Raw genomic sequence first — 27,284 nt, 5'->3', positions numbered from 1 at the left:
AAAATGTAACTTTTAAAACGACAACTTACATGATGCTAGATTTAGAACACCGTCTATTTATAATTTTCCTTTCATTCATCCTCTCTCTCCAAGTCCGGTTTTGACCTGAATAGTCTATCCGAAAACTCCACTGCCGGAGTCTCAGGTTGGGTCAAAAGCTCCCTTCCTCTGCTTCCGGACACCACTTTCTTTAAAAGTAACTTGAACAGACTGCAAGTTTGCCTTCCCCCAGCAGGGCATGAACGCCAGAGGTAGCACGGATACCATCTTCATCCCAGGAGAGCAGGACAAACCCCTGCCCCGCCCCGCCCCGCCCCCTCCACCTCCCAGTCGGCTCCAGATTTATTTTCTGAGTTGAAGTAAAAGCTCCTCCCCAGCTGATCATTCATTTCTTCTTTAAGAATTCTTTCCTTCCCCGCCCAGCACCTATCTAGGGTTGGGGCTGGAAAAACAGTGAAGTAACAACCGGCCCCGAAAGACAGAACAAAAAGATTCACTAAATTCTCCGGCCCAATAACAAAACCCGCCACAGAGACGCCCCCAAGTATTTTGTGGGCGGGCCCAGGAAATGCTCAACACCGGAAGTCACGTGGCGCCGCTCTCTTTGAATTCCTCAAGTCGGCAGTTGACTATTCAGCCTTGCAGGCGCCTCTGGCGGGCTCTGCTGTGATCCAGCCTTTCGGTGCTCGACTCGCCCGTGCTGCTGCCGCCGCCGAAGGAGGGGCAAAGCTCAAGATGGCGGACAAAACGCCAGGCGGCTCTCAGAAGGCCAGTTCAAAGGTAATTTCTTAAAGCACTTCTTAAGTCAGTGGCTCTATCACTGTTGTCTGGGGACTATAGACGCTTCTGGCCAGCGGGAGGAGATTGGGGTCGGGGTCCGTGTTCTGGTCGCGACGGTAGGCCGGGGCGCAGACGGACCGTGGTGCGCAGGTTGAGAGGCCTGGTGTCTCCCCTTAGTCCCAGCCTGGATTTGCCTCGAGACTGGGGGGCCCAGAGCGGGTGGCGTGAGTATTTTGGCCCGAGCTTAGCACTGGAGTGAAATCAGGGATTTAGATCGAGGTCTTAAATCCCGGAAAACGCGGCTGGGTATTTCAGCTTGTTGCGCTCTTCAGGCCGCCGGGCAGAGCCTAGGAGAGGCGGGAATCGCTTCCCTGAGCTTAAGTGTCTGCCTCCTTTTCCTTTGGTTTTGGATCTCACACGCTTCCGGCCTCCCCCCGTTTCCCTCACGTCCTCCGGGGGATAAATAATCTTTAGGGCCCTCAGTTGTGAGGGGAGGACCAATAGTGAAGGGACGCGGGGTGGGAAGTGCAGTTCCCCTTTGCGGCGATGCATCGCCAAGGTTAACGCTACGCTCTACACGTGGTTTTACCTCACGTAAGAGGAAGTATATTTGGAGGGCTCATTTCCCAGGACTCCGGATCTTCCGCATCTTCTGGAAAGAGAACTTCCATAGATTCGGAAGCCACCTAAGATTACTAAATTGCTTTTGAGTTTACAGGGAACCGTGTGCATGTATTGTGGAAACTACTGGGCTGTGGAAGTAGTTTAGCGTTAGTTAGGTTGTGATTAGCATCAGGTTCTAAGTTGCCATCTTGGACGGGTCCTTTAATCGACTTTTTGCTTTGAATTTCTCATCTCCAACACGATATTAAAAGTAATAGGTCCTGCCTGAAGTAGTTGTTAAACGCTTTTTGATGCTGATCTGAGAAGTTGTGTAATACTTAAAGGTTCTAAGGACTGTTACATCTTACAGAGTGTGTATGATTGTTAGTAGGTTTTTAGGAAGTTAGGTTTACGGTAGACGGAGCATGTCTGGTATGTGCAGTTTGTTCTAGGAAACGCAACCTGTTGTATACTTGCTTCCTCAGTTTCTGTTAAATTGTAATCTTTATGCCGTTTGGTGAATGGTGTTTATAATTAGTTCGTTACCGGTAGTGGATTTTCCAGAAATCCTTCAGTTGTGTAGAAACTATGGTAGAGGGCTAGTTTTGGCTACTTTACATGCGGGGTTTATTTCTTGTTTGTTTCTTCCTTCCCCAGTACCTTTTCCCTTGGTAAGGAGGGGAATAGTTGAGTACATGATTTCCCACTTCCTCAGCCGACTCTGACAAAACCAGCCCAGGCCTCCTTACTGTTAGGGAACTGTTAGGAAAGCTGTTTGCGTGCTGAGTCGCCTCAGACTCACTGCGATCCTATGGACCGTAGCCCTCCAGGCTCCTCTGTCCGTGGGATTCTCCAGGAAATAATACTGGAGTGGGTTGCCATTTTCTCCTCCAGGGGATCTTACCAACCCAGGGATCGAACCCGCCTCCCTTGTGTCTCCTACATTGCAGGTGGGTTCTTTACCACTAGCGCCACCTGGGCAGGAAAGCTAGTGTATCCATAAAATTCACGGCATAAGCTTCATTATTTTTGTTTACTTTGTTTTACTTTGTTTTAAAATATTACTTTGTTTCAAAGTAATATTTTAAGTATTTCTATTTGAGGTTTTGGATATATTGAAAACATTTTAATGTGTATGTGCAGGCTTCCTTCTCTAATGGTACTTCTCATGGTTGTGTGTGGCTATTCCCTATAAGTAAATTGTTAGATTTTCCAGTAATAAACCTTTTCAGTTTATATTGCTTTAAAAAATTTTTTTTCTTTTTTTTTTTAATGTGGACCATGTTAAAAGTCTTTATTGAATTGTTTACAATATTGTTTTTATTTTATATTTTGGTTTTTTGACTGCCAGGCATGTGGGATCTTAACTCCCTGACCAGGGATGGAACCCTCACCCCCTGCATTGTTGGAAGTGAAGTCTTAACCACTGGACTGCCAGGGAAGTCCCCTGTATTGCTTTAGATTATCATCAGTTGATGCTGTTAAGAGGTTTTCTACCGATGTCATTAAAATATCTCAGGACTTGACGTGATTTGCTCCATTAATATGGAGGGTGCACGTTGTAGTAGAGAGATTATAAATTTTGCTAACAAGATAATTGGATTCAAATCCTGACTTGATAATAAATCATTTGTGCTATCAAGGCAAATTGCTTAACTTTTTCAGCCTTAAATTTCCTTGTTTGTAATATGAACGTAATCTCATTTCTACAGGATGGATGTAAGAATTAAATAAGTGAATATCTATACGTACATTAAAAACCTTAGTTCCTTTCCTCTCCCCTTTTGTTATTAGAGGAAACAAAACGTACTTTTCAAAATGTCAGGATAAACTCTAAACCTGAGATTTAGAATCTGTCATCAGTTATCATGACAGCTCAGATTGTTGCTTTTTATTTCTAACCCAAGTCCAGAATTTATTGGAGAGAATATAAGATGATTTTGGTTTAATGCTGCAGTATTTGGGATTTCTAGTCTTTGATCTCTGGTTTGATTTCCCTTCCTCTGGGGAGTGCAGATGAGTGACCTGTTCTACCATACAGATGGAGTGAACAGATTTTTCAGTTTCATGTTCATTCTTTGGTCATAAATTCCTGTTGATACAGGCTTGTCAATCATATTCCTAGACTCTGAGAAAAACAGTAATTTAAAAATACATAAGAGGATGTAATGTACAGCATGGCGATTGTAGTTAACAATGTGTGTGAGCTCTCAGTTCTGTCTCACTCTTTTGAGACTCCATGGGCTGTAGCCCACCAGGCTCCTCTGTCTATGGGATTCTCCAGGCAAGAATACTGCAGAGGGTTGCCATGCCCCTCCTCCGGGGGATCGTCCCCACCTGGGGATTGAATGAACCCTGATCTTTTGCATCTCCTGTATTGGCAGGCAGATTTTTACCACTGAACCACCGGGGAAGACCATAGTTAACAGTTTTAAGTATTGCATAGTTAAAAGCTGCTGAGAGAGTAGATCTTAAAAGTTCTCATCACAGGAAGAAAAAAAAAATTCTCTTAACTGTGTTTGATAATGGCTATTAACTAGACTTACTATGGTGATCTTTTTGCACTGTATACAAATACTGGGGCTTCCCTGGTGGCTCAATGGTAAAGAATCCACCTGCCAATGCAGGAGACTTGGGTTCAATCCCTGGGTCAGGAAGATCCCCTGGAGGAGGAAATGGCAACCCACTCTGGTATTCTTGCCTGGAAAATCTCATGGACAGAGGAGGTCAAAAAGTTGGACATGACTTATAGCAACTAAACAACAACATACAAATAATGAATCATATTGTATACCTGAAACTAATGCAGTGTTGTATGTCAGTTATACCTCAGTAAAATACATTTTAAAAATATAATGTATGACAGGAATTTTTGCTATTGACAATGGTGAAATTATTTGACCTGTCCTAAATACAAAATAAAGAGATTAAATAGATATTCTCTATAGTTTCTTTTGGACTTCCCAGGTGGTGCTGGTGGTAAAGAATCCTCCTGCCAATGCACAAGACACAAGAGATGCAGGTTTGAACCCTGGGAGATCCCCTGGAGGAGGAAATGGCAGTCCACTCCAGTATTCTTGCCTGGAGAATCTCACAGACTGAGGAGCCTGCATCCATAAGGTCGCATGGTTGGCCGTGATTGAGCAACTGAGCAGGAGCAGCACAGTTTCTTTTAGCTTTAAAAATTACATTAAGGGTGTATGCTGCTGCTGCGTCGCTTCAGTTGTGTGACCCCATAGACAGCAGCCCACCAGCCTCCCCCATCCCTGAGATTCTCCAGGCAAGAACACTGGAGTGGGTTGCCATTTCCTTCTCCAGTGCATGAAAGGGAAAAGTGAAAGAAGTTGCTCAGTTGTGTCTGACTCTTAGTGACCCCATGGACTGCAGCCTACCAGGCTCCTCTGTCCATGGGATTTTCCAGGCAAGAGTACTGGAGTCGGGTGCCATTGCCTTCTCCATAAGGGTGTTTGGTCAAATGATTTAACCTTTGTGTGTAGTTGTCCTAATGAAGAAACCCCATGTCCTTTGTTTTCTGTGGAATTTTGCTCTGCTTACATTTTAAAGTCTGGCAAAGGTTTTAGGAATTAGCTAAGAATTTCCTGTGTATTTATTCCTGTATCACCAGACTAAAATAATGCTTTGGGGGAGAGGAGTCTTGGTGCCATGTTGTAGCCTTGATTTTGGGAGGAGAGGCAAAGCGTCTATAATTGTTTGCTTAGAAAAATATTAAGCATATTTCCTTAGAATTTAGTTTATAAAAATTAGTTCATAAAATTTTTGATTTTAAGAGTTGTTTGCTCAGCACAATCAGGATATGAAGAGAATGTGGTATCCTTGTTCCCTCTGCATCTCCTGTGCTGGTAATACTGCAAGTATAGTGGAATTGTGTGCCCTATGACTTTACTCTGACAGTGCATTATTTTTTTCCCATATTGTCAAAACTTGGGTTAGAGAGGTAAATGAGCAAAGTATAAAATGCTGTTGGCTTCCTTGGATGCTCAGTTCTAAATTGGTGTGGGAACTATCAGTATTTTGATGGACTGCTGATTAGTGAAAATATTTCTTTGATTTGCATGAAATAATGTATGATGAGGATCCATTCATAGCTTGTGATCCTTAGGTATGTATTATTGCCTGTGTACTTTTTTTTTTGGTGGTACCTAAAGATGTGTAGCAACATTCCGTGGTAGCTCAGAGGTTAAAGTGTCTGCCTGCAATGCGGGAGACCTGGGTTCAATCCCTGGGTTGGGAAGATCCCCTGGAGAAGGAAATGGCGATCCACTCCAGTATTCTTGCCTGGAGAATCCCATGGACGGAGGAGCTTGGTGGGCTACAGTCCACGGGGTCACAAAGAGTCGGACACGACTGAGCAACTTCACTTTCACAAAGATATATAAGAAGTAAATATGACCAAAAACTTCAAACATGTACACAAACCTTGAGAAATTAGCCTGTTTGCCAGTTTTAAACTGAGTCTTCATTGTGATATGATTGAAACTGTAAGATATACACCTTATCTTAAAATATAAGCTGATCAGTTTTCTATGTGGAGGGCTGTTTTGAGGTAGAGAGAGGAATTAGGAGCTTTTGTTTTTTTGATTAGTGCCTTTTAGAAATTTGAGTATTTGTAGCATTGGTTCTTGAATATGACTACTGATACGTGTTTTTAAAATATCTGTCTTATTGGATTGATTTTTTTAATTCCTGAAGCTTTGTTTTTACTGGAAAACAAATCGACAGAAACATTCATTTGCCATGCAAGTTGAAGACTTTTGCCTCTCTGTTCCTTTTTCACAAAGAGCATCATTTTTGGAGAAACAAGCAAAAAAGTTCCTATAGGATATTAAACTCAAAAATACTAATATTGCAAATAATTTGCATCTTATACTAAGTAGCTTTAACAGCTTATTGCATATCAGCCACTTGCTGGATATTTTGCGGAAATTTTTTTTTTTTTAAAGGAAGATGCATTTGCCAAAAGCACTTGAGGCTGTTTGGTACTGTTAGATGTCTCTTCCTTGAGCAGTCAGTGTTTTTTCACTAGATTTTCCCTCATTTTAGATTAAATGCAGATCATTCAAAATGTACTTAAAATGTTTCGTGTATTTAGGATGTAATTTTAAGGATAGTTTCAGGCTTGTTATTTAACATTATTAAATAGTGCTTGTCTCAGTGAGTTTATGAAGTTTTTTGAGAGGTGGACTTTGGTTTGTCTTGGAGAGTGGTATTCAGCTAGGCAGTTGCTCCTTGTTGGTGAGTGGGCAGCTTAGTATATATTGATATTATGGAATATCATTTTGTTGGGTAGGTACTTGTTCCAGCCAGCTGAATCAGCAAGTGTATTGAGACTGTGTCACTTGCCAGATGTTGTGTTTAACTCTGAGAAATAAAACGTTGAATAAGATGACTTCAGTTTTGGGGAGCAAGCTGTCTAGTGGAAGAAGAGAGTCAACGTATAATAGTTCAAGGCAGAGCTATCCGAAGCATCTAAAAGTTTAGAGAAAGAAATGACAGCTGAATGGAGGCTGGGGTTGAGGGAGGCTTCAGGAACGGAGGCATTTGATTGAGTCTTGAGAACAATGGGCAGACTTTTGAAGGGTAGACACAGGTATCAAAAGAGATGGGTGAAGTAAAGAAAATAAAAATCACTTGGAAATGGATTGCTAAATGCTCTGTTTTAGCCAATTTATAAGGCTCTGGAATAGGAAATAAAAGTTTCTGAGATGAAAAGGTTAGTTTGAGCTAAATTGTGGAGGCTTTGAAACCTATGGAATAAGACAGTCATAGAAAATTCAAGACAAGAAAGACCTTTAGGAAAACTATACTGGAGACAATTTAAGAAGAATTTGGGAGTGAGGAGAATAGTTTGAAGATTTTTGCAGTGCTGTTGATAAATATTAAAGATTGCTCCAAAAATCGCACCTCAAATACTCTCTGGGAAGCTTTGCTGACATTGTCTCCATTCCCGCTGAGATTTGCTTGTCCTCTGTGCTCTTGTAGTGTAGCCGCACTGTTTCACTTGTCTTTTTTATTAGCTCCTAAGGGCAAGAGCTATGTCTTATTTTACTTTATATCTCTAATGCATGACACAGTACCAGTAAGTGGTTGCCAGTAAATGGGTTGAATATAGGGAAGATCTGAACCATAGTAGTATCTTTAGAAAAAAGGGTCCCGGAGAAGAGTTTTAGTAGAGGTGGGATAAACAGAATGTGACTCAGTTGATTATGGGGGGTGAGGAAGGAGTCGAGGACGACCCTGGTATAATCCTGCTGGCTAACACTCATTGAACACTTTCATGGGCCTAGTGCTGTTCTTAGTGCTTCACCTGTCTTTGTCCTTCCAACACCACAGTCAGTTTTATAGATGAAAGAACTGAGGTTACAAAGCTGCTGGTAAGTGCTAAAAACAGGAAGTCTGACTCCAGATGTTACTACTTCCAGATTATGACTGAGAATTAGCATTCAGTGACAGAAATCAGGTCAACAGGAGAAGCTAGTTTGGGAGGAATTTTATACATGCTGGATTTGAGGAACTTGGAGACATTCAGGTGAAGCTGTCCAGGAAGTTTAAGAACAGATTGGAACCCAGGAGAAGCACCAAGGTTGAAAATAAGAAATTGGGGTTCATTTTGGTACAATAGAAGTGTTGATGTGCTTCCTTTGGGAGTGATTGTTAAGCTTTCAGAGATGTGAGTTGATGGTATAGAGGGTATGAGGAGGAAGGAGACAAATGGGATAGGAGAACTGATCAGGCAGAGTGGAAATACTGGAGCAGTGTTGCTGTGGGTAGCTTGGTAATTTGAAAAACTCAGATGTGGGGGTTTTTCAATTGAAGTAAAGGTAGGAGCAGTCAGAAAAAAGTTTTACTTTGAAGTTTAGTTGGCTTCATCTCTCTCCTCAGCAGCCGTCAGAATTATTAAAAAAAGTTTTTTTTTTTGCTGTCCTTCCCCACATTTGTATTACATATTTGCTTCTCTATCTTGAGATAAATTTTTCTTGTGTCTGCTTCTTTATTGCCTCAAATCTCCCTTGTTTTCCCCGTTTGTTTCTTGCTTTTGGGTCTTTTCACTTGGATGAGGAATTGTGCTGTGCACTGCAGAAGCTCATTAAACATCACTAATTTGGTGTTCTTCAGCAAAGACATAAAACCCAGACCCAAGACAAATAATATAGTACTGTTCCAGGTTAAGTAGAGGCAGAGACATGGCTTCAAAAGTAGTGTTACATTTACTGTTTACCTGCACCATTAGCTCAAGAAATTAGTTATTCCTTTAAATTTTTTATTCACTACTCTTTCATCTCTTTAACTCTTCTCAAGCCTAAAAAAGTTTTATTCTGAATGCTCTGTAGCTGCAGCTGGTTATCACTTGAGAATGTTTGGTTTGCAGTAAATATTGTCCAGTGCCATCTTGGGTTAATCAGCTGATGCATCGTCCGTCCTACGCTATGCTGTTATTTTTAAATCCTAGAAATGATGATTTGGATGTGGTGGCATAAAGAAAAAATGTTAGCACTTTCGCAGCTACTCTTTCATGTTTATTCTTCTGGGCAAACTTCAGAATTATTTTTGGCAATCCCCCTTGTCCCTTGCAAAGACTTCTCTTTAGGATTTTGAGCTATGGAATGAAATTGCATCAAATACAAAAATAAATTTAGGTATAGTTCACTTTGTCTTAATAGTGAGTTATTTCTTTAGTTGATTTCTAGGTGTTTCATGTTTTTTCTTGCTATTATGACTAGGGTGTTATTTTTGTTACCTAGTAGCTTAACAAAGAGCAACAATGTTTTTTTCTGTTCAATTCAGTCTCTTGACTGAACTTTTCTTTTTTATGAGGAGTTATTTATTCTTGGATTTTTAAGTGTCTAGGCACATTTCAAACTGTGATTCAAAGTATGTTTCCCAGGGTTAAATTTAAATATAAAAAAAATTTCTCCCATATATCTTGCCTTTTAGGAAAGGTTAGCAGGGAGAAGGAAGTGAAATAGAGACAAAATAAAAGTTAGGGACAGAAAAAAGATGGGTAGAAAGAGTGGAGATGGGAAGTGGCTCAGTGCTGGCTTGTCCTGGGCTGGTTGTGCCTCAGTCCAGTACAGTGGAGGAATAAATTAATTCAGTATGAAAATCTATCAGCTGTTCAGAGCCATATGTTTCTACAAGATATGTGTGTAAAAAAGTACTGTGTGGACCCTTAGGAATCTTGTTTGCTCTTTTCTGCATCATACAAATCTTCAGTTTTCTCTTAAAAATGTGCCTTGTTTTTGAAGTCTAGTACTCAGGTGAGATAATTGTGATCTCAAGTTTCTTGATTTCACTTTTAATACTTAAATATATGCAAAGTAAGTAAAATCTCACTACACAATACCTTGAAAAATAAAAATGACTGAGTGACAGTTAAATTCTGGGCCTCCAAGTAAGAATTTCAGAAAGATATCTCATATTAGTTATAGTTTGGCTTTTTCATCCTTAGATGCGTAGTGAAAAATCAAATTTGTTATATACTATATGTAATCTGAAATTATATATCAACTTAAAAGGTGAAATTTTAACAGTTGGCCTTACTAAAAAGCACCATTATTTGAAGACTGAACTTGACTGGCCCGTTTATTTTGGATCACAATTTTTTTTTTTCTGTAAGTCAGATTGCCTTTGTTTGATTTTATGAGTTGAGAAGAAATTGCTATTAATTTGGAAAGATTAAGTCTTTATAACATGAAAAATACTTATTTTGACAGCATGATACTTTTTCTCATTATTTAAAGGTTGATTTTTATTTTTAATACTTACAGACCAGATCATCAGATGTTCATTCATCTGGATCTTCAGATGCCCATGTGAGTATGAGGCAGTCTTTGTCTTTTTTCCATAAAATTTACTTTAATTTACTTTAATTGTGTAGATCCCTACTTGATATTTCCCTTATGATTTTACTTGATAAATAAATATGATTGCATTGTATGTGCCTATTTTCTTTTAACCGTTTTTGCTAGATACTTTGAGTTCTTTTTTCTGTTCTATTATTCACATAAGTTGGCCCCTAAACCATGTTAGAAACGAAATACCTATATTTCCTTTTTTTATTGTGCTTGTAAAATTTTGTGCATATATACATGTGTGTGTTTATACATCTCTTAAACAAGTTTTGCATTTATACACAATTCTTTTCACACTGCACAGTACACCTTTTGGAAATCCCTGCATGTCAACAGCTATAACTCTAATTTCGTCTTTCTAATGACATCTTAACATTCCATGCAGGAGGTATATTATTATTTATTAAGCTCGTTTCTTTGTTGGTAGGCCTAGATGTTTTGTTTAAAGCTTTTTGACATTTTTGAATAATGCAATAAACATTACTTTACATGTGTTATATAGCAGTGCTATAGAAATGTGGTCTTCAATGCTATAAAAGTATGGTCACTGAGAATTTTCAGAGAGTCTGAGTTCAGAATTCTTTTGTAATGATACTAAGACATCATTTGCCTTCACTGTGTTGACATTTGCACTAATGGTATAAAAGCAGTTTATACCATTAGGGTAAGCTGTTGGCATCTCAGCACAAATCAAGGCAGTGTCACCAAAATGTGCAAGTAGTTGTCATACTCTTCTCCACTAGGCACAGTAAAAATAAACTAGTTTCACTTAAGAACTTTTCTTGATTAGACAGTAAAAATGATTAATATTAAATATTGTCTGTCTGTATGGGTTCTGAGTGATGAAATGGGAGGCACTTCTACCTGCCAAAATGTGGTATTTGTCTTAAGGAGAAGTGCTTGTGGGATTAAGTTGTGAAATAAAACTGGTTCCTTTTCTCATTGAGGGCTATTTTTACCTAAAGGTACAACTGATTGACAAGCTGGTTAATCAGACTTGGGTGTTTGGCAGACATTTTCTTTAAAGTGAAAGAAAGGTACCTGTTCCTTTGAAGAAGACAGCAATCTGTTTAATGATAAAATTTGAACTTTCAAGTCCAAATTAGAATTACTGAAAACTTTCTATATTTAAGAACCTTTCTGATGAAATCAGTGGTAGTATTAAGGGATGAGATTAAGGGGTCAGTAGTGATATATTTTGATAGTATATAATGAAGTTTGTCAGTATTGGAATGTTTGGGTTGTTTCTAGTTTCAGTACGACTTGTATGATTCTTAAGAACTTATTTTCCTTTTCTTTAAGATGGATGCATCTGGACCCTCAGATAGTGATATGCCAAGTCGGACTCGACCTAAGAGCCCAAGAAAACATAATTATAGGAATGAGAGTGCCCGTGAAAATGTTTCTGATTCTCCTCATCAGAATCTCTCAAGGGTAAGTATTGATAAAGATTAGAAAGGATAATTAATGATTTGGATGTGTCCTTAATTGAATTTGGTAGTTAAAGTGTCTTTGTTTTGTATTTGTTTCATTTTGTACTATTTGAAAATAGCATTCATTATTCGGTTTGGGTTAACAGTAAATAAACTCATCTAAGGGAATTTTTTTAAGTCAAATGTAAGATAATGTTTCATTTAAAAATTTTGTTTAAAAAAACCAAGGAGTGTTTGGATGTAAAAAGGCTAATTGGTTTATTGTTCGCCCCTTAGGCCAAACCTCTGCTGAACCAAGTGCCAGAGGCCAGTCACTAGAAATATACAAATGTTTAAAATACTTTTCCCTAATTGGCAACGTCATGTGGCACGAAGGATCTTAGTTCCCTGGTCAGGGATCAAACCTCCACCCCCTGCAGTGGAAGCACAGTATCCTAACCACTGGACCTCCAGGGAATTCCCAAAACACACTTGTTCTCAGGGAGCTCATGTGTAATCTCACCCTGGGAAGCAAACAGGAGCAGGTGCTATTCACTCTGCTGGTCAGTGCAGGGCCCAGGGCCACCCAGGCACCCAGAGGAGTGTCTCTACTGCATGTATCTGCAAAATACTCTTGTATTCTGTTAGCTTTAAATTTCACATAATGTTTTCTTGTCATGGTTAAATTTGGAAAATATAATAAAGCAGTTATTACCAGCCAGTGTTGACATTGATAATACTTTTTCCTGGTTAGTATTTGTAAGCATAAATATATATTATTTCATTGAGGTCTATTTTATAGGAACACATTTTAAAAGACTCTCAGGTCTAATTTTTTTTAATTCTAGGAAGAATTCTATAAGCAAACTTTTTAATGAATCATTATATTTTTTGAGTAAATATTCCATGATTTCCTTAACCATTTCTCTTTTAGGTGTCTAAATTTAGCTCCTAAGATATAAATAAAATTGAGGACAAAAATTTTGTTGTGGAAAAATTTGTTTTTCATTGAATTTATGTGTAATTTTACCATTTGTTTAAACCAAAGAAGTTGAAACCAAAGGTGCTGAATGATGGCCAAACATTTTCCTTTCTATTTTGGAAAAAAATTCACTTTGAAATCTGTTCATAAAATCAGTAGTGACTTTTGAGTTATGAACTGCTTTTAACTTTTCAGAGGGATTTAAATGTCATTTTAAGGTATTAATGCAGTATTACCTTTCCATTCTGTCTCTCACCAAAAGCAGGCCTGTTTAATAACTGGGGGACTGATAGTCTTATAAGTCAGTCTCATTTTGGTAGGTGAGAGAGGAATATTCAGATTTCAATTGCAGGTTAATATTTAGGCTGTATTTAATAAACATTCCTCTCTTTTAAAACTTTATGAATCAAAATTAACATTCAAATGAATGATAGAACAATTAAGAGTCTACAGTTTATTCACACCATATTTCAGAAGGAAATTGCTTCTAATTTAACATAAATGAAGACTTCATTAAAATACTGTGTCTTCATTCAAAATTAATTGGTAACTGTATACTTGCCTGAAACCTAGAACATAGTATGTGGTATTTTCCCAGCAATGAAAATGAAATTGTGTCCATAAATATCAGTCTTGTTGATGAAGAATGGAGTAATTTGCTGAATTATAAAAGGAAGTGATGTGATTTTTGCACCTGAATTGGGGGTTCTAGATGGTAATGATTCCTGCTATTCAACCATGGAAATATATGTTCTTCCTCCCTATTTGAATGTCTGTTTTCTATCACTGCTTCTTTTGCCCAGAAACATATATACTTGCCCTCCTCAAGTGCTTTTATTCTTTTTACCAACAAGTAGGTTGAATGTGTTATAAGCCTTAGTGTCTCTTTGTGTTTTATTTTTATTTAAAAATGACTTTTGTATGTTATTAACTCAATTAACTTGTTAATAACCTCAGGGTTATAGATAACATTGAGAATGTGTATGTAAAGGTGTGTGCTTTTTACCTTTTCACAGCCTCTTCTAGAAAACAAGCTTAAAGCATTCAGTATTGGAAAAATGAGTACAGCTAAGCGAACTTTGAGTAAGAAGGAGCAAGAAGAATTAAAGAAGAAGGTAATGCTTAGAATGTATTTTTAGTTATCTCTGTCAGTTAAATGTACCTAAGGAGGCTTTAAGTGTATGGACAGTAGAGAAATGTTTTTCAAAAATTCTTGATTTCCAGGGTATTCTCAGCTCCTACCCCAAGTTAAGTCTGTAACACAAGATGTATTCAGTGAAGGTCCAGCTTTATGCCTTCCCCCTTCATCATTTCCTCTCTTCTGTGTGACAGTTTTGGTTATTTTCTGGTCTATTCTTGTGTAAGCAAGTGTGTATAAATGTATGTTGTGCCTGCTTTTTTTTAGATGAACAGTGTTTTACTTTATATAGTACCCTTTCCTTCACTCTGCTTTTTTCTTAACATTGTATCTCAGAGATTACTGCAAGTATATTGAAGCGTTGCTTGTTCTTTATTGAAGCTATATAGATATGTGATAGTTACTTACTAAAATCCTACATTCGCTGCAATCCCTATTGAGGGAATTAATGTTTTGGTCTTTTGTTGTTTCCAGTAGTGCAGTCAGGGATAGTGTTTTGCATTTGGGTTTACTCCTAGTATACTTTTAGGATATATTCCTGTAAGTGAGATTACTGCATTGAATGGTAAATGTATGATTATAGTTAGGCTGCTGCTGCTGCTGCTGCTAAGTCGCTTCAGTCGTGTCCGACTCTGTGCGACCCCAGAGACGGCAGCCCACAAGGCTCCCCCGTCCCTGGGATTCTCCAGGCAAGAACACTGGAGTGGGTTGCCATTTCCTTCTCCAGTGCATGAAAGTGAAAAGTAAAAGTGAAGTCGCTCAGTCGTGTCCGACTCCTAGTGACCCCATGGACTGCAGGCTACCAGGCTCCTCCGTCCATGGGATTCTCCAGGCAAGAGTACTGGAGTGGGGTGCCATTGCCTTCTCCATAGTTATGCTAGATGGTGTTAAATTGCTCTCTATATGGGCGAGTCCATTTTGTATCCCTATAAACAATGTTTGAGAGATTGTTTCCCCATAGCTTTGCCAACAGGATATTTTTGAAGGAGTTTTGCCAATCTAGTAAGTGAAAAATGGAATCTCAAGGTAGTTTTAAATTTGCATTTCTCTTATAAGTAAGGTTGAACAACTTTTCTTGTGTTTACTGTCTGCTTATATCTAAACCAGTATTTCTCTTAGAAGGATATCTGTATTTAGAAATTCTTGTTTAAGTATATTGTAACACTTGGGTGTGACACAAGGTACAGGGCTTTTCCCTCAGTTTATGGATTGCCTTTTTATTTTGATTCTGGTGTTTTTTTTCCATGCAGAAACAAGTCATGGGCAGATTTACTATCAGTCTTCTGATTTCTGGTTTTTCAGTTTTGTTTTTTTATTCCAAACTTATAAAGGAATTTCCTCATCTTTTTTTCTCATATCTACATTTTAAAAAACTAAATCTTATTCATTTGCAATTTCTCCTAGTGTGTGATGTGAAGAATTGGCTCATTTTTATTATTTCTTTTAAATAGCTATCAAGTTGTTGAATACTGAATTTCCACATGGGCTTCCCTGGTTCCTCAGTGGTAAAGAATCCGTCTGCCATGCCTGAGATGCGGATTCAGTCCCTGGGTTGGGAAGATCCCCTAAAGAAGGAAATGGCAACCCACTCCAGTGTTCTTAGCCTGGGAAATTGCATGGACAGAGGAGGGCTCTGGTGGGCTATAGTCTGTGTGGTCACAGGAGTTGGACATGACTTAGCGACTAAACAACAACACAAAATTTTCCAATTCTGTTGGATTTATTTCTATATTTTCTGTTCTGCTCTATTTGACCTTCAAGTCACATGTTTTAGGGACATTTAGAATAGTTAAATTGTCAGGGTTCTACTGAAGGTTTTTTCTTTAATGCAGACTCTCTGGAGATATTTAATGCAAACTGTTTGAAGCTTCTTTAGACTTCTAATTATTTATGTCTTTGGTGGTTTGTGACGGAAATGTTTATATTTACTGAATTAAATTGTTGTGCCTTGTAATTGTCATAAACATTAATAGAATAATATAGTCTGTGTAGTCAGTTGTCATATAGTTGCACCCTTGAGTTGTCTCTAAACAAATTTATTTAGTGGATCCTTTTTTTTTTGTTCCACAGATTATTGGTAGAGGAGCAAAGTCCTTCTTAATTTCAGTGTTAATTAGTATCTATTAAGGATTAGGTATTATTGCCTAATAGGAGTGCTTAATAACTGCTTTCCCCATTGGAGGGAGAGATTCTGTTTACATTATTCCTTGATGAGTTTCACCCTGTATACAATAATGTTTATATCAAATGATATTAATATTTTCATGTGTATTTAGGAGGATGAAAAGGCAGCTGCTGAGATTTATGAGGAATTTCTTGCTGCTTTTGAAGGAAGTGATGGTAATAAAGTGAAAACGTTTGTGCGCGGAGGTGTTGTTAATGCAGCAAAAGGTTAGTGTGAATGTTACAGTCCTTGAGCAAACCTAAAAAGTCTTGGTTGAATGACTGTAGGTAATGATGAAAAAAGTTTGGTTGCTTTTCAGTTTCATTTTCCTTTCTATCAGCGCCCTCTGGTGGTGCTACTTATTAGTAAAATAAATAGCCAAATAAGGATTAATGAGAAACTGGAGCCAGGAAAGTTTTTAAAATACATAGTACCTTTCAAGTTTCAAGAGGGCAAAAATCTTTGTAAACATATGAAAAAATGTATTTTATAGTTCTACTTTATAGTCCGAGGAGTGGAATTTCTGGTCATTTGGTAACTATTTGTTTAACCTTTTGAGAAACTACCTGTACCATTTTACATATTTTATAGTTTTACTATAAAATGATTAGTATTTTTGAGAATAAGGTAATAGTATTTGAATTATCATATTTAGTCACAGGTCATCTGTCTTAGTACTAAAAAGCATTTACTAATTTTTGTTTATTTTCAATAAAAATAGTGGGTGAAGAAAATCCATGTAATGTGAAAGTAGTTTTGAAACTTAGTATTTTAAATTTCAGAAGAACATGAAACAGATGAAAAAAGAGGTAAAATCTATAAGCCATCTTCAAGATTTGCAGATCAAAAAAATCCCCCAAATCAGTCATCCAACGAAAGACCACCATCTCTTCTTGTGATAGAAACCAAAAAACCTGTAAGTCATACTTAAGTAAGTGACCCTTTAGGTTCAGGGATGGCACTGCCAATAATATTTTCTGTACTTCCACTGTAAGCAGGACTTTGGTTTCTTGTTTTTAATTCTTTTGGGAGTAGATACTGAGTTTTGATGCTTAATCTTACTATATGAGATAACAAATTGGGACACACAGATGACACTCTATACATTCATTGAGCAGTTAACCTTTGCTGTTACTCATAGTATGTTGCAAGTTAAAAGTTAACTATATTTTAGGTATAAATGTGAAATAATGGGATTGTCTTTTTAAGCAATCCTGAACTGGGTGTTTAAATACATCAGCATGCGTGATATCAATTATTTGGAAGACTGTGTACTCCAACAATGTGTCTGTTGCTTGGGACATGTTTGGTAATGTTCCAAGTAATCTGATAATTACTATCAGAACTAGTGACATTTTCCTTTATATATTCTTAGGGTTAGAAAATCTTTTATTTTTTGAGTGAAACTTTTCTTGGAGGATGGTAGGTAGATGTGGGTCTTATCATTAGGAGCCAGATTTGATGAGAAAATGTGGTTATACTGAATAGTAAAACTGGTTTTTCCTATCCGACTCTGAAAGCAATTAAAAAACAGTTTTATTTAATTCACATATCATAAAATTGACCCTTTAGAAGTATAAAGTGTTTTTTAAAGTATATTGACAGTTGTACAACAATCACTAATCTCTAATTTCAAAACATTTTTATTATCCCTAAAGGAAACTTTATACTTTTAGTCATCCCCAGCCTTTGGCAACCGCCATTAGTTCATTTACTGATTTCAACTCTTTATGGTTGAATCATATTCCATTTTATGGATAATGCTGTGTATTGTTTATCCATCTTGACAGACATTTGGGTTGTTTCCACTTTTTGGCTATTATGAGTATACTTCTGAAAACATTCATGTATAGTCTTCTGTAGACATATATGTTTTTTCTCTTAATATATATTCCTAGTGAAATTGTATCACCACTTGCTAAAATTTATTTTAGTCATTTTAGTCGATGTGAAGTTGTACCTAATTACAGTTTGATTTGCACTTGTCTAGTGATGTTGAGTATCTTTTTATTTCTTATCCATTTGTAGTCTTCTTTAGAGAAATGTCTTTTCAGATCCTTGGCACATTTTTAATTGAGTTGTCTTTTTATTGTTCCCTGGTGGCTCAGACGGTAAGTGTCTGTCTACAATGTGAGAGACCTGGGTTCGATCCCTGGGTTGGGAAGATTCCCCGGAGAAGGAAATGGCAACCCACTCCATTACTTCTTGCCTTGAAAATCCCATGGACGGAGGAGCTTGGTGCAGGCTCCAGTCCATGGGGTCGCAGAGAGTCGGGCACGACTGAGTGACTTCACTTTCACTTTCTTTATTGTTGAGTTCTAAGAGATTTTTACAGCTTTTGGAATCAGGTCTCTTACCAACTATGTTGTTTTCTTCCTTTGGGTTTTTTTTTTGTCCTTTTCTGATTGTGTCCTTTGAAGAACAAAATTTTATAATTTTGATGATGTTCAATACATCAGTTGTTTTCTTTTGTTTCTCTTGGTGTCATATCTAAGAAGCTGTTGCCTAGTTCAGGCTCATGATGATTCACTATGTTTTCCTAAGAGTTTTATAGTTTTGGTTGTTATATTGAGGTCTGTGAACCATTTAATTTTTGTATATGGAATGAGGTAAAGGTCCAATTTCATTCTTTTTTGTGTTTGGATATTCAGTTTACCTACCTCCTTTTGTTAAAAAGACTATTTTTCCTCATTGAATCAAGGATCCCAAAATAAGATAATAAGGATTTTAAATAAGGATCTTTTAAAATAAGGATCCCAAAAGCATTTTTGGAAGCAGTTTTAAGAGAGAAATTCCAGCAGTGTTGCTGTTTGTTTCAGTAGTTAATTTCCTCCAAGGTGATTGTTTTGAGAGTGCATATTTCTGGTAGTTGTTCGCGGCAGTTATTTACATGACATTTCAGTTACTTTATGGTTATTAGTTTTTCCTCCAGTACTCCTCCGGCAGTATTCTGGCCTAACAATCATAGACTTTATTTAAGGGGAGGATAAAGTTGGTGTCTCCTTTACTTTAAGATTTCTGCTTGTTGTTTTAATAATTTGTTAAATTCTTAGTTTTAGAGAACAGGAAGGACAGACAGTTCAGTGGTAACAGAAGCATTCTTTCTTTTTAATTTAAATAATTAGATCATAATTGGCACAAAAATAAAAGTATATTTAAAGTGATCTGATTGTCAAACCATTAGTTTTGTTTAAAGTATAACTTATCATATCCTTCATAGCCACTGAAGAAAGGGGAGAAAGAAAAGAAAAAAAGCAATTTGGAACTCTTCAAAGAAGAATTGAAACAGTAAGTTTTATAGTGTTGAGAATGGCTCTCATAGGTATTTTGAGCTGATTCTTACAGATGCAGGTGCGAAGAATGTAGTCTACCAGTTTGTTTTTACTAACTGGCTTACATAAAGCTGTTTTAGATATTTTGTGGGGTATACTTGACAGTAAATTAGCATTTTGTGCAGCATCTAGATTGCTTGCATTATATGGATTCAATTAAGTTGAATTTAACTAATGTCCGGAGTCCTGTTTGCAGTGGAAACAATATAGTCAGTGAGATAGGGGTGAGGAGTGGTCTATCTTAGCCAAGAAAGAACAAATTTAAGTGTTTTTCATGTTGAATTTCCTTTTCATCTTAAAAGTGGGCTTTGTATTCTTTTGCTTATACGATACATCAGACATTTGCTCGTGATTTGTAGCTGAGGGACACTTCTAGTCTTGGTTGTCAGTGTGTCACACAAATATTTTGAAGTTATTTGAAGGTGACATCTGGATAAGTTCTGGATTATCAAATGTGAACAACCAAATTTTGGCTCATTATTAGTGATTATATATATTTTCAACAGAATTCAAGAAGAGCGTGACGAGAGACATAAAACGAAAGGCAGGTTAAGTCGATTTGAACCTCCACAGTCAGATTCTGATGGTCAGCGTCGTTCTAGTAAGTGACATTTATTTTAATGTTTATATTTGTGATGAACTATTCTAAAAACTAAGAATTGTTCTCTTTTTCTTCTTTTAAAGTGGACGCGCCTTCAAGAAGAAATCGATCATCTGGTGGTAATATAGTTTCTTGCTTTTTTAATTCGTAGAAATTGTCCAAACTTTGTATTTTGCAGGTTATAATTTTTTTCCTCTTTGTCATAGTTCTTGATGATTATGCACCTGGCTCACATGATGTAGGCGATCCAAGCACTACTAATTTATACCTTGGAAACATTAATCCACAGGTAATACTAGGAAAGTAAGATGAATATTGGCTCGTATATTGTATGCTTTTGTTGGAAAACTGCTTTGTCAATCAACATTAAAAAGATGAAGTCAAGAATGTGAAATAAGCAGATTTGGTAGAACTAGGTAGGAACTGAAATTATCTTGTGAAATTGAGCCTTAGTGATGTGGGCCAAATTTTCTTGTTATAATTCTTGAGGACTTGTCTCCTCTTTTTATAGCTGGACTGTACTCTGATTTTGAAATGTTTTCCTAAGTGCTGATTTTATTTATCAAATCAGGATATGACCAGTGGTGGACAGTATTCTTTTTAGACTGTCTCCTTCTGATATATAGCCTGCCTCCTTACGGATTTCCTTTTTTCAGTTTTTGTCTCCATAATAGCAAAATAATATTTCTGCCGCCTTTTATATTTTAATTCTTTCCCCTGCTATGTTCTTAACTGAATCTAGTGGTGGTTGTGCATAGTATCTTTAATACATGTTTTGGACCTCATTGCATATTTACCATTTTCCGTTTTGTCTTTTCTTGATTACACTGGTAGCTGGGTGCTGGAAAAGAAAAAAGTAACCGGCTCTTTTATTACTTTCATTGCCAACAAATATTTCCTCCTTGATTTAAGTATGATTATTATTGCTGCCTGAAAAATGTTGGTAAATGCTGAACAAATCACTGTTGTAAAACAAATCATTGCTGTAGCTTATTTTAGATGCAGACTCTCAAAAGGAGGAAGAGTGAAGGTAAAGGTGTGTTTTTGATTTCTCCAGCCTCTCAGTGTCTTTACCTGGCCACTTACGTAAAACAATGTTTCTGGTATGAAAAGATTTGTGAATGCCAATGAAGGCAGAATTTTTCCCTTGCAGAGGTCCTAGTACTTGGATGGAAAATTGTAGCATTGATAGTTTTCTTCTTATCTTGCAAAATTACTTTGCTTTCCATTGTATAGAATTATTTTCTCTTTGCATACTAAAAATATCTTACGCCTTTTAATAGATGAATGAAGAAATGTTGTGCCAAGAATTTGGAAGATTTGGTCCATTAGCCAGTGTGAAAATTATGTGGCCTAGAACTGATGAAGAAAGGGCAAGAGAGAGAAATTGTGGCTTTGTGGCCTTTATGAACAGAAGAGATGCTGAAAGAGCTTTAAAAAATTTAAATGGTAAGGAAGTCCATCATAGAATTTAGACATTGTTTTGGATTTGAAAAGTATCAAAACTCTAGGGGGAAAATGAACCAGAAGTGTGAAGGTTAAATGTGGAAATTAATTCATATCACTAGAGATTTTTTGAGAGTTACCAATGTGACTTTTCTTTTCTTTCTTTTAGGAAAGATGATTATGTCTTTTGAAATGAAGTTAGGTTGGGGTAAAGCTGTGCCTATTCCTCCACATCCAATATACATTCCGCCTTCCATGATGGAACATACGCTTCCCCCACCTCCATCAGGACTGCCTTTTAATGCGCAGCCTAGAGAGCGGTTAAAAAACCCCAATGCTCCCATGTTACCACCACCTAAAAACAAGGAGGATTTTGAGAAGGTAATTTTAAAAATGTACATAGGGCCGCATCTAATTTGTAAATACTAAATCTGTGGTAGTATTTCTTTTCAACAATTTTATAGAAAATGTGTGTGTAATTCTGTTTGGCAACTGTTAAAGAAAAAGAAATAACTTAGATGTGTTCCCTGCCTTAGCCCATGGAAACCCTGTACTGGGATAATAGATCATATTTTTATTTGTGGCCACCATTCCTTTTTTGACCTCTTATTAAGTTTTTTTTGTTGTTGTTTTGTTTTCTTTGTCCTCTGTTGTATCCAGGTTTGCTTAAGTGTAGTATCTAAATTTATTTTGAGAAAGTGATACTTTGTATTGGTTAAGTGCCTTTTCAATTACAAAGACTCTAGGAGTTAAATAGTTAAATTGTTTGGATGGCAACTAGCTAATAACTTCTCAAGATCTGAGGTATTAGAATATTTGAGAGCATATGTGATTTTTAAAAAGTTTACTCTATTAAAAGCAAAGGGTGAGTATTTTCTTTTTATTAATCATAAAACCAACTTAATTTCAAATTATAAGAATTTGTTGGTTCTGTTATGAATTAATTACACTTAAAAATGACAGGGCTGGTTTTAAAGGCTTGGGAACAAAGTAGCAAACTGTATGGCTAGAGGCAAACAGTTAATTATTTCACAAATTAAAATCTTTATCTGATAATTCGCAGTGTAGTACCTATTTCAGTGCATTGATGTGCATTCTGGCAGGAATGTTCTGATTCTTTGCATTTGGTGAACGTTTATTGTTCACTGAAAACATCCATCTGCATTTATGTAATTGCTTAGTGTATAATTACTTCAGATGCAGTGATTGCCTGCAAAACTTGTGATTAGTTGTGTAGTATTTTCAATGCATATGTATATTTTTGCTTGTTACTTGTTAACAATACTCACATATTCTATGTTTATTATCTGATGTGACTTCATATACAGACTCTGTCGCAAGCCATAGTCAAAGTGGTTATCCCAACAGAAAGGTACATGTTTTTCTTTATTATTACTGATCTAAATATAGACAATATCCCCTTCTGAATTTAAAAAAAAAATAGTGTTGAGGAAAAGGTAGTATCTTGACTGAGCAATGGTTCCTTCCCAGTACTTTTTGGGGGGATATGTGAAGCTTAATCAACTTTAGTACACTTTGCAATTTTATGTCATTATCTTTTTTTGTTTTTATTGTTACCAATGTAGGAAATTTTATAGCTTTAGCAGATAGAATGTGTTTAATAGATTTAATCTGGAGTTGCTGGTCTAATAACACTAGACTACTGTGATGGGAAAATAGGTGTTTTAAATATATCTTAAATTTTAGGTAATGTTACATTTTGACCCGATCTGTTATTTTTTCTTGGTTCTGAATTGTCTGTGTTTAATGTACAACCTTAGTTTGAGTTTTCTTTACTGAAAGCGTAGCTGTATTTTTTTCCTAAATGATTTTAAGAAGGAATTTCTTTTGTTTTTATGAACACTGGACATAACTAGAATTTTTTTTTAATAACAAAAGTTTTTGGAATTCTTTTATTTTCCTTTTTTTCTTTTTCAACATAATGTTAAAGCAGAAGAATTCATGCTCTAGGTATGCTCTTGCTCAGTCAAGCTAAGCCTTTTCCCAAACACAGGAACACAACACTGGTTGAATAATAAATGAACACAAAAGAATACCAAATTCTCTTTGACATTGGCCTTGGTGAGCAACACCAGCTGAACTGTCTGCGGCAGCGGGGGACCAGGAAAACATCATGGGATGGATTGGGAAAGTATACAGTTTTTGACCAGACATTGGTACGATCGACTCCAGTAAATGTGGTTTTATTATAACTGAGAGACAATTTTTGTTTTTTTGTTGTTGTTGCCCAGAATAAGATAATTACCATTTTAAAATAAAATAATGCACTTATATCATCTTTTTGTACTACACTGTTTCATTCTGATAGAAAAGTCACCCTTTTAAAAATAAGCACATAATCCTTAAGGATAAGTGATTACAATTCTTTAAGAATCTTGAATTTAAGTTAGCAACAACTAATTGTCAGATTTTGATTTTAAATAATCATGAAGCACTTTAGAACTTCTTTTAAACTTTATACTTTCTAAGAATAGATTTATCAGTTACAAGCCTGTTTAAAACTATAGTGGGTTTTTTCCCCCACTGGTAAAGAACTCACAGGGAAGTGTATTTGCAGCACTCAGAAAGTATATATCCAGTATTAGTTTTACATGTGGCTCAGCTTATTTCTAAATAAGATTTTGAGTATACATTTTGCTGTAAAGTCTTGACTCACCATTACAATGAATCCTTTGTTTTAAACTTGCTAAACCATTTTTCATCTATCTTTAATATGCAAGTTGCTTTTGACAATTCATAGAAGTTTCCGGATGTGTAGTATTTGCCCACCTAGTCATATGATACACAAAATTCAGTTTAATTTGATGCATACCAGTGGGAGCTTTGGGACTGAATCAGTACTTTACATTGCATTACCTCCATTCCTTTAAAACACTCATTAGCTGTATGGATGCTGAGAATACATTCTCATTTGGATGTCAAGAAATGCATATTTGCAGAGCAGGTAGTAGCATTTGTGAAAGAAATAAATTTTAGATTTAAAATTAAGTGATGCTTTTGGGGTTTTAACAATATGAGGTTGAATTAATAGTTTTAATATATAGTTCCCCCTGTGTTAAACACTTATTAAGCCTCCATGTGATTTTTTTGACCTTTTTTAAGAGGTCAAAAAAATTCATTTTTTTCATTACATAGAGATTTTAATGTCCACTTAAGTAGGTTTGCCTGAGAAAATAAGTATAATTACTATGAGATAAATTATTTTATTGTTCATGTACTCTGAAGCAGGGCTTTACAGAGCAAAAAATGCCTTATTCTATAACTATATATTTAATTTATATTCTGGCAGTTATATGAACTTTTAATTTGAGCTGAGAATGCTAAAGGTGTAATTTAGTGTGTGCCTTGTACCAAGAGCCAATATCCTTTTGCTTTTCCCAATTGCTATTTGCCGACTTTATATGGTGGCAACTAATAAAATGAGAAATCAGAAGTAGCTGTAATAAACTGAATTATTTTTGCCTGGAATTGTAATCAATGTCTGAAATTGTGTTTGGAGTCTCATAAAGTATCAGATTCTTAAAATAAAGACTTTCTATAAACCCAGTCAACAAAACGACAACTAAAAAGTTACATATATTTATTTTTGGCTTAAATATTGGGAAGTAATTGTTATGAAAAATGGGAAGGGAATATCATCATGTCCCGTATTTTGAAATATTTTGGAAAGAGGACTCCATTTGTTTAAGGCTTTGGCAATATAATTGCTTTATTGATTCATAACACACAGACAGAATTATACATGTCATAAACTGTGAACTAGTTTGAAGTGTGATACAAAGGGATGTTGCCTCATTAAAGGTCAGATTCAATAAAAACTCCATCTGCTATATGTGTACCAGAAAAACACAGGATTTGGATGGATTTTTTTCTTTAAATCAGGCCTTAAACTTGTTAGTTTTGCATTTTTACAAACTATAGTCATGTCTATAACATTTCAATATCACCAGAAAAGTGCTTGGCTTAGGAATGTTTTCTTTTAAAACTGAGATAGTGTGTAAGTTTTTAGATGGTTATGATAACATGTAAGCTCTGAGTTACTGATTTTATATATTTGCAGCTTTCCAGTTAGTTGTGGTTCATAATTTAATGTTTTGCATTTGAAAAATAAAGTTGAGTGGCATTTAGAAATTGAAATCTTTATTGCTATGAAGCTGTGTTGTGGTCTCCCACCCCCCCCTCCCCTTATCTCCCACTCCCTTATCCCCATTACCCTGCTCCCTCTTAATGCACAAGGTATATTAACATATGCTCCAGGTTACTTTCTTGGTATAAATTCTGTACTAGTCAGCAGGACAATCTTTTTCTGCACAATTATAGTAACTTAGGTCAAGTGTAGTTTTATATAGTGGTAGGTCTGAATCCATTTTCTTTAACTGTGTTGTTGTTGTAGGAATTTGCTCGCCCTGATACATCGAATGATAGAGTTTGTTGTACGTGAAGGGCCAATGTTTGAAGCTATGATTATGAACAGAGAGATCAACAATCCTATGTTCAGGTGTGCATTTTTTTTTAATTGTGGTAAAATTTGCATGTAGTATACCCATGTAATTTACTGTTTCTACGTGTACAGTTCAGTGGCAGTCTTTCATACCTGAAACTCTGTACCCCTTAAACAGTAACTCCATTCCTTTGGTCCCTCAGCCTCTGGCAACCATGTTTCTACTTTCTATCTCTTTGAATACTCTAAGTACTTCTTCTGAGTGGGATCATACCTTGTTTGTACTTTTGAAACTGACTTAATTTCACTTAGCATATGTCTTCAGGGTTCATCTTTGGATGAACATACACACACACACACCACATTCTGTTTATCCTCAGATGTACTTTTTTAAAATACTTCAAAAATATTGCAAGAATAAAGTCCTGAAAGTATGAGGTTATTTTTGTAATGGGGTGAGAGGGTAGTTTTAACACATTATTGACCAGAGTTGTATTATGGCCACAGGTGTTAGTTAGCATTGTTTTTAGCATTTTCTTGGAGGAAAATACTTTTCATTTTGTTTTTCACTGGAAGAGTCATAAGCAAGATATGGTAGAATAAATGAGGTTTATAGAAAACTACTTACCTTTTGGATAGTTATGATATCTAACACATTCATTCACAGTTAAGTAATTTAAAAACTGCTGCTTTTGAAATTACATCTTGGGAAGACTTCTCCATTGCCAGACACAGTCCCTGACTTAGGGGTGTTCAATAAAACTAATCGTAAGACTCAGCATGATGCGTATATACCTTCTGAGTGTTAATGTCAGTCAAAAGACAGTTTGGAGTGAGGGTGAGGATTTCTTTTCAGGGATCTTTGCTTTTGATTTTATTTAGAACTAAATAGGCAAATAAAATTTCTCATTTGTTTTTATTTACTTGAAGGCGCTTCTGCATTAAAAAAAAAGTGATGTTTAATTTTTTTGTTTGTTTTTGTTTTAGATTCTTATTTGAAAACCAGACACCAGCCCATGTTTACTATAGGTGGAAGCTTTATTCTATTCTCCAGGCATGTATATAATCAGTTACCTTGTTAATTTTGAATCTGAGGTATTGGACCTCTCTAATAGCATTCTTGGCACTTACTAGGGAGATTCACCAACTAAGTGGCGGACGGAAGATTTTCGTATGTTCAAAAATGGATCTTTTTGGAGGCCACCACCATTAAATCCATATCTGCATGGGATGTCAGAAGAGCAGGAAACAGAAGCTTTTGTAGAGGAGCCAAGTAAAAAGGGAGCACTTAAGGAAGAGTAAGATTTTTTTTTCCTTGTTTTATTTTCAGAAAAGATGATTTAATGGTCACTTTAATTAATGGAGTAGGATGTGTTAACCTTAAAATGGTCTTTAAAATTTTGTGACTGTTTTAAATAGTGCATGTCTTAACATATGCATTTTCATTTTAAACATCTTGAAGTGAAGTCGCTCAGTTGTATCCAACTCTTTGTG

The 27,284-nt window shown here is 36.2% G+C and overlaps 1 protein-coding gene across 7 annotated transcripts in view; it reads left to right on the top strand.

The window, feature by feature from the left end:
• Window positions 1–471: 471 nt before the first annotated feature.
• The window catches only part of U2SURP (U2 snRNP associated SURP domain containing), a 53,560-nt gene continuing 26,747 nt past the window's right edge, over window positions 472–27,284 (top strand). Inside the window, exons 1-16 of one of the 7 annotated variants that reach the window (XM_061419412.1) lie at window positions 472–780; window positions 10,170–10,214; window positions 11,556–11,687; window positions 13,664–13,762; window positions 16,062–16,176; window positions 16,732–16,865; window positions 19,170–19,237; window positions 19,788–19,882; window positions 19,966–20,001; window positions 20,089–20,171; window positions 21,166–21,331; window positions 21,498–21,709; window positions 22,657–22,700; window positions 25,743–25,847; window positions 26,778–26,844; window positions 26,925–27,088. In XM_061419412.1, the coding sequence (XP_061275396.1) occupies window positions 736–780; window positions 10,170–10,214; window positions 11,556–11,687; window positions 13,664–13,762; window positions 16,062–16,176; window positions 16,732–16,865; window positions 19,170–19,237; window positions 19,788–19,882; window positions 19,966–20,001; window positions 20,089–20,171; window positions 21,166–21,331; window positions 21,498–21,709; window positions 22,657–22,700; window positions 25,743–25,847; window positions 26,778–26,844; window positions 26,925–27,088 (1,610 nt within the window). In that variant the 5' untranslated portion in view covers window positions 472–735. Of the gene's footprint in view, window positions 781–10,169; window positions 10,215–11,555; window positions 11,688–13,663; window positions 13,763–16,061; window positions 16,177–16,731; window positions 16,866–19,169; window positions 19,238–19,787; window positions 19,883–19,965; window positions 20,002–20,088; window positions 20,172–21,165; window positions 21,332–21,497; window positions 21,710–22,656; window positions 22,701–25,742; window positions 25,848–26,777; window positions 26,849–26,924; window positions 27,089–27,284 lie in introns of those variants that run through there. The other 6 variants (XM_061419387.1, XM_061419402.1, XM_061419394.1 and 3 more) reach the window with 6 other exon arrangements.

This window comes from Bos javanicus, chromosome 1 (genome assembly GCF_032452875.1).
Source record: "Bos javanicus breed banteng chromosome 1, ARS-OSU_banteng_1.0, whole genome shotgun sequence".
Lineage (NCBI taxonomy): Eukaryota > Metazoa > Chordata > Mammalia > Artiodactyla > Bovidae > Bos > Bos javanicus.
Note: the sequence above shows the minus strand (reverse complement) of the source record. Positions and strands in the feature narration are given on the sequence as shown.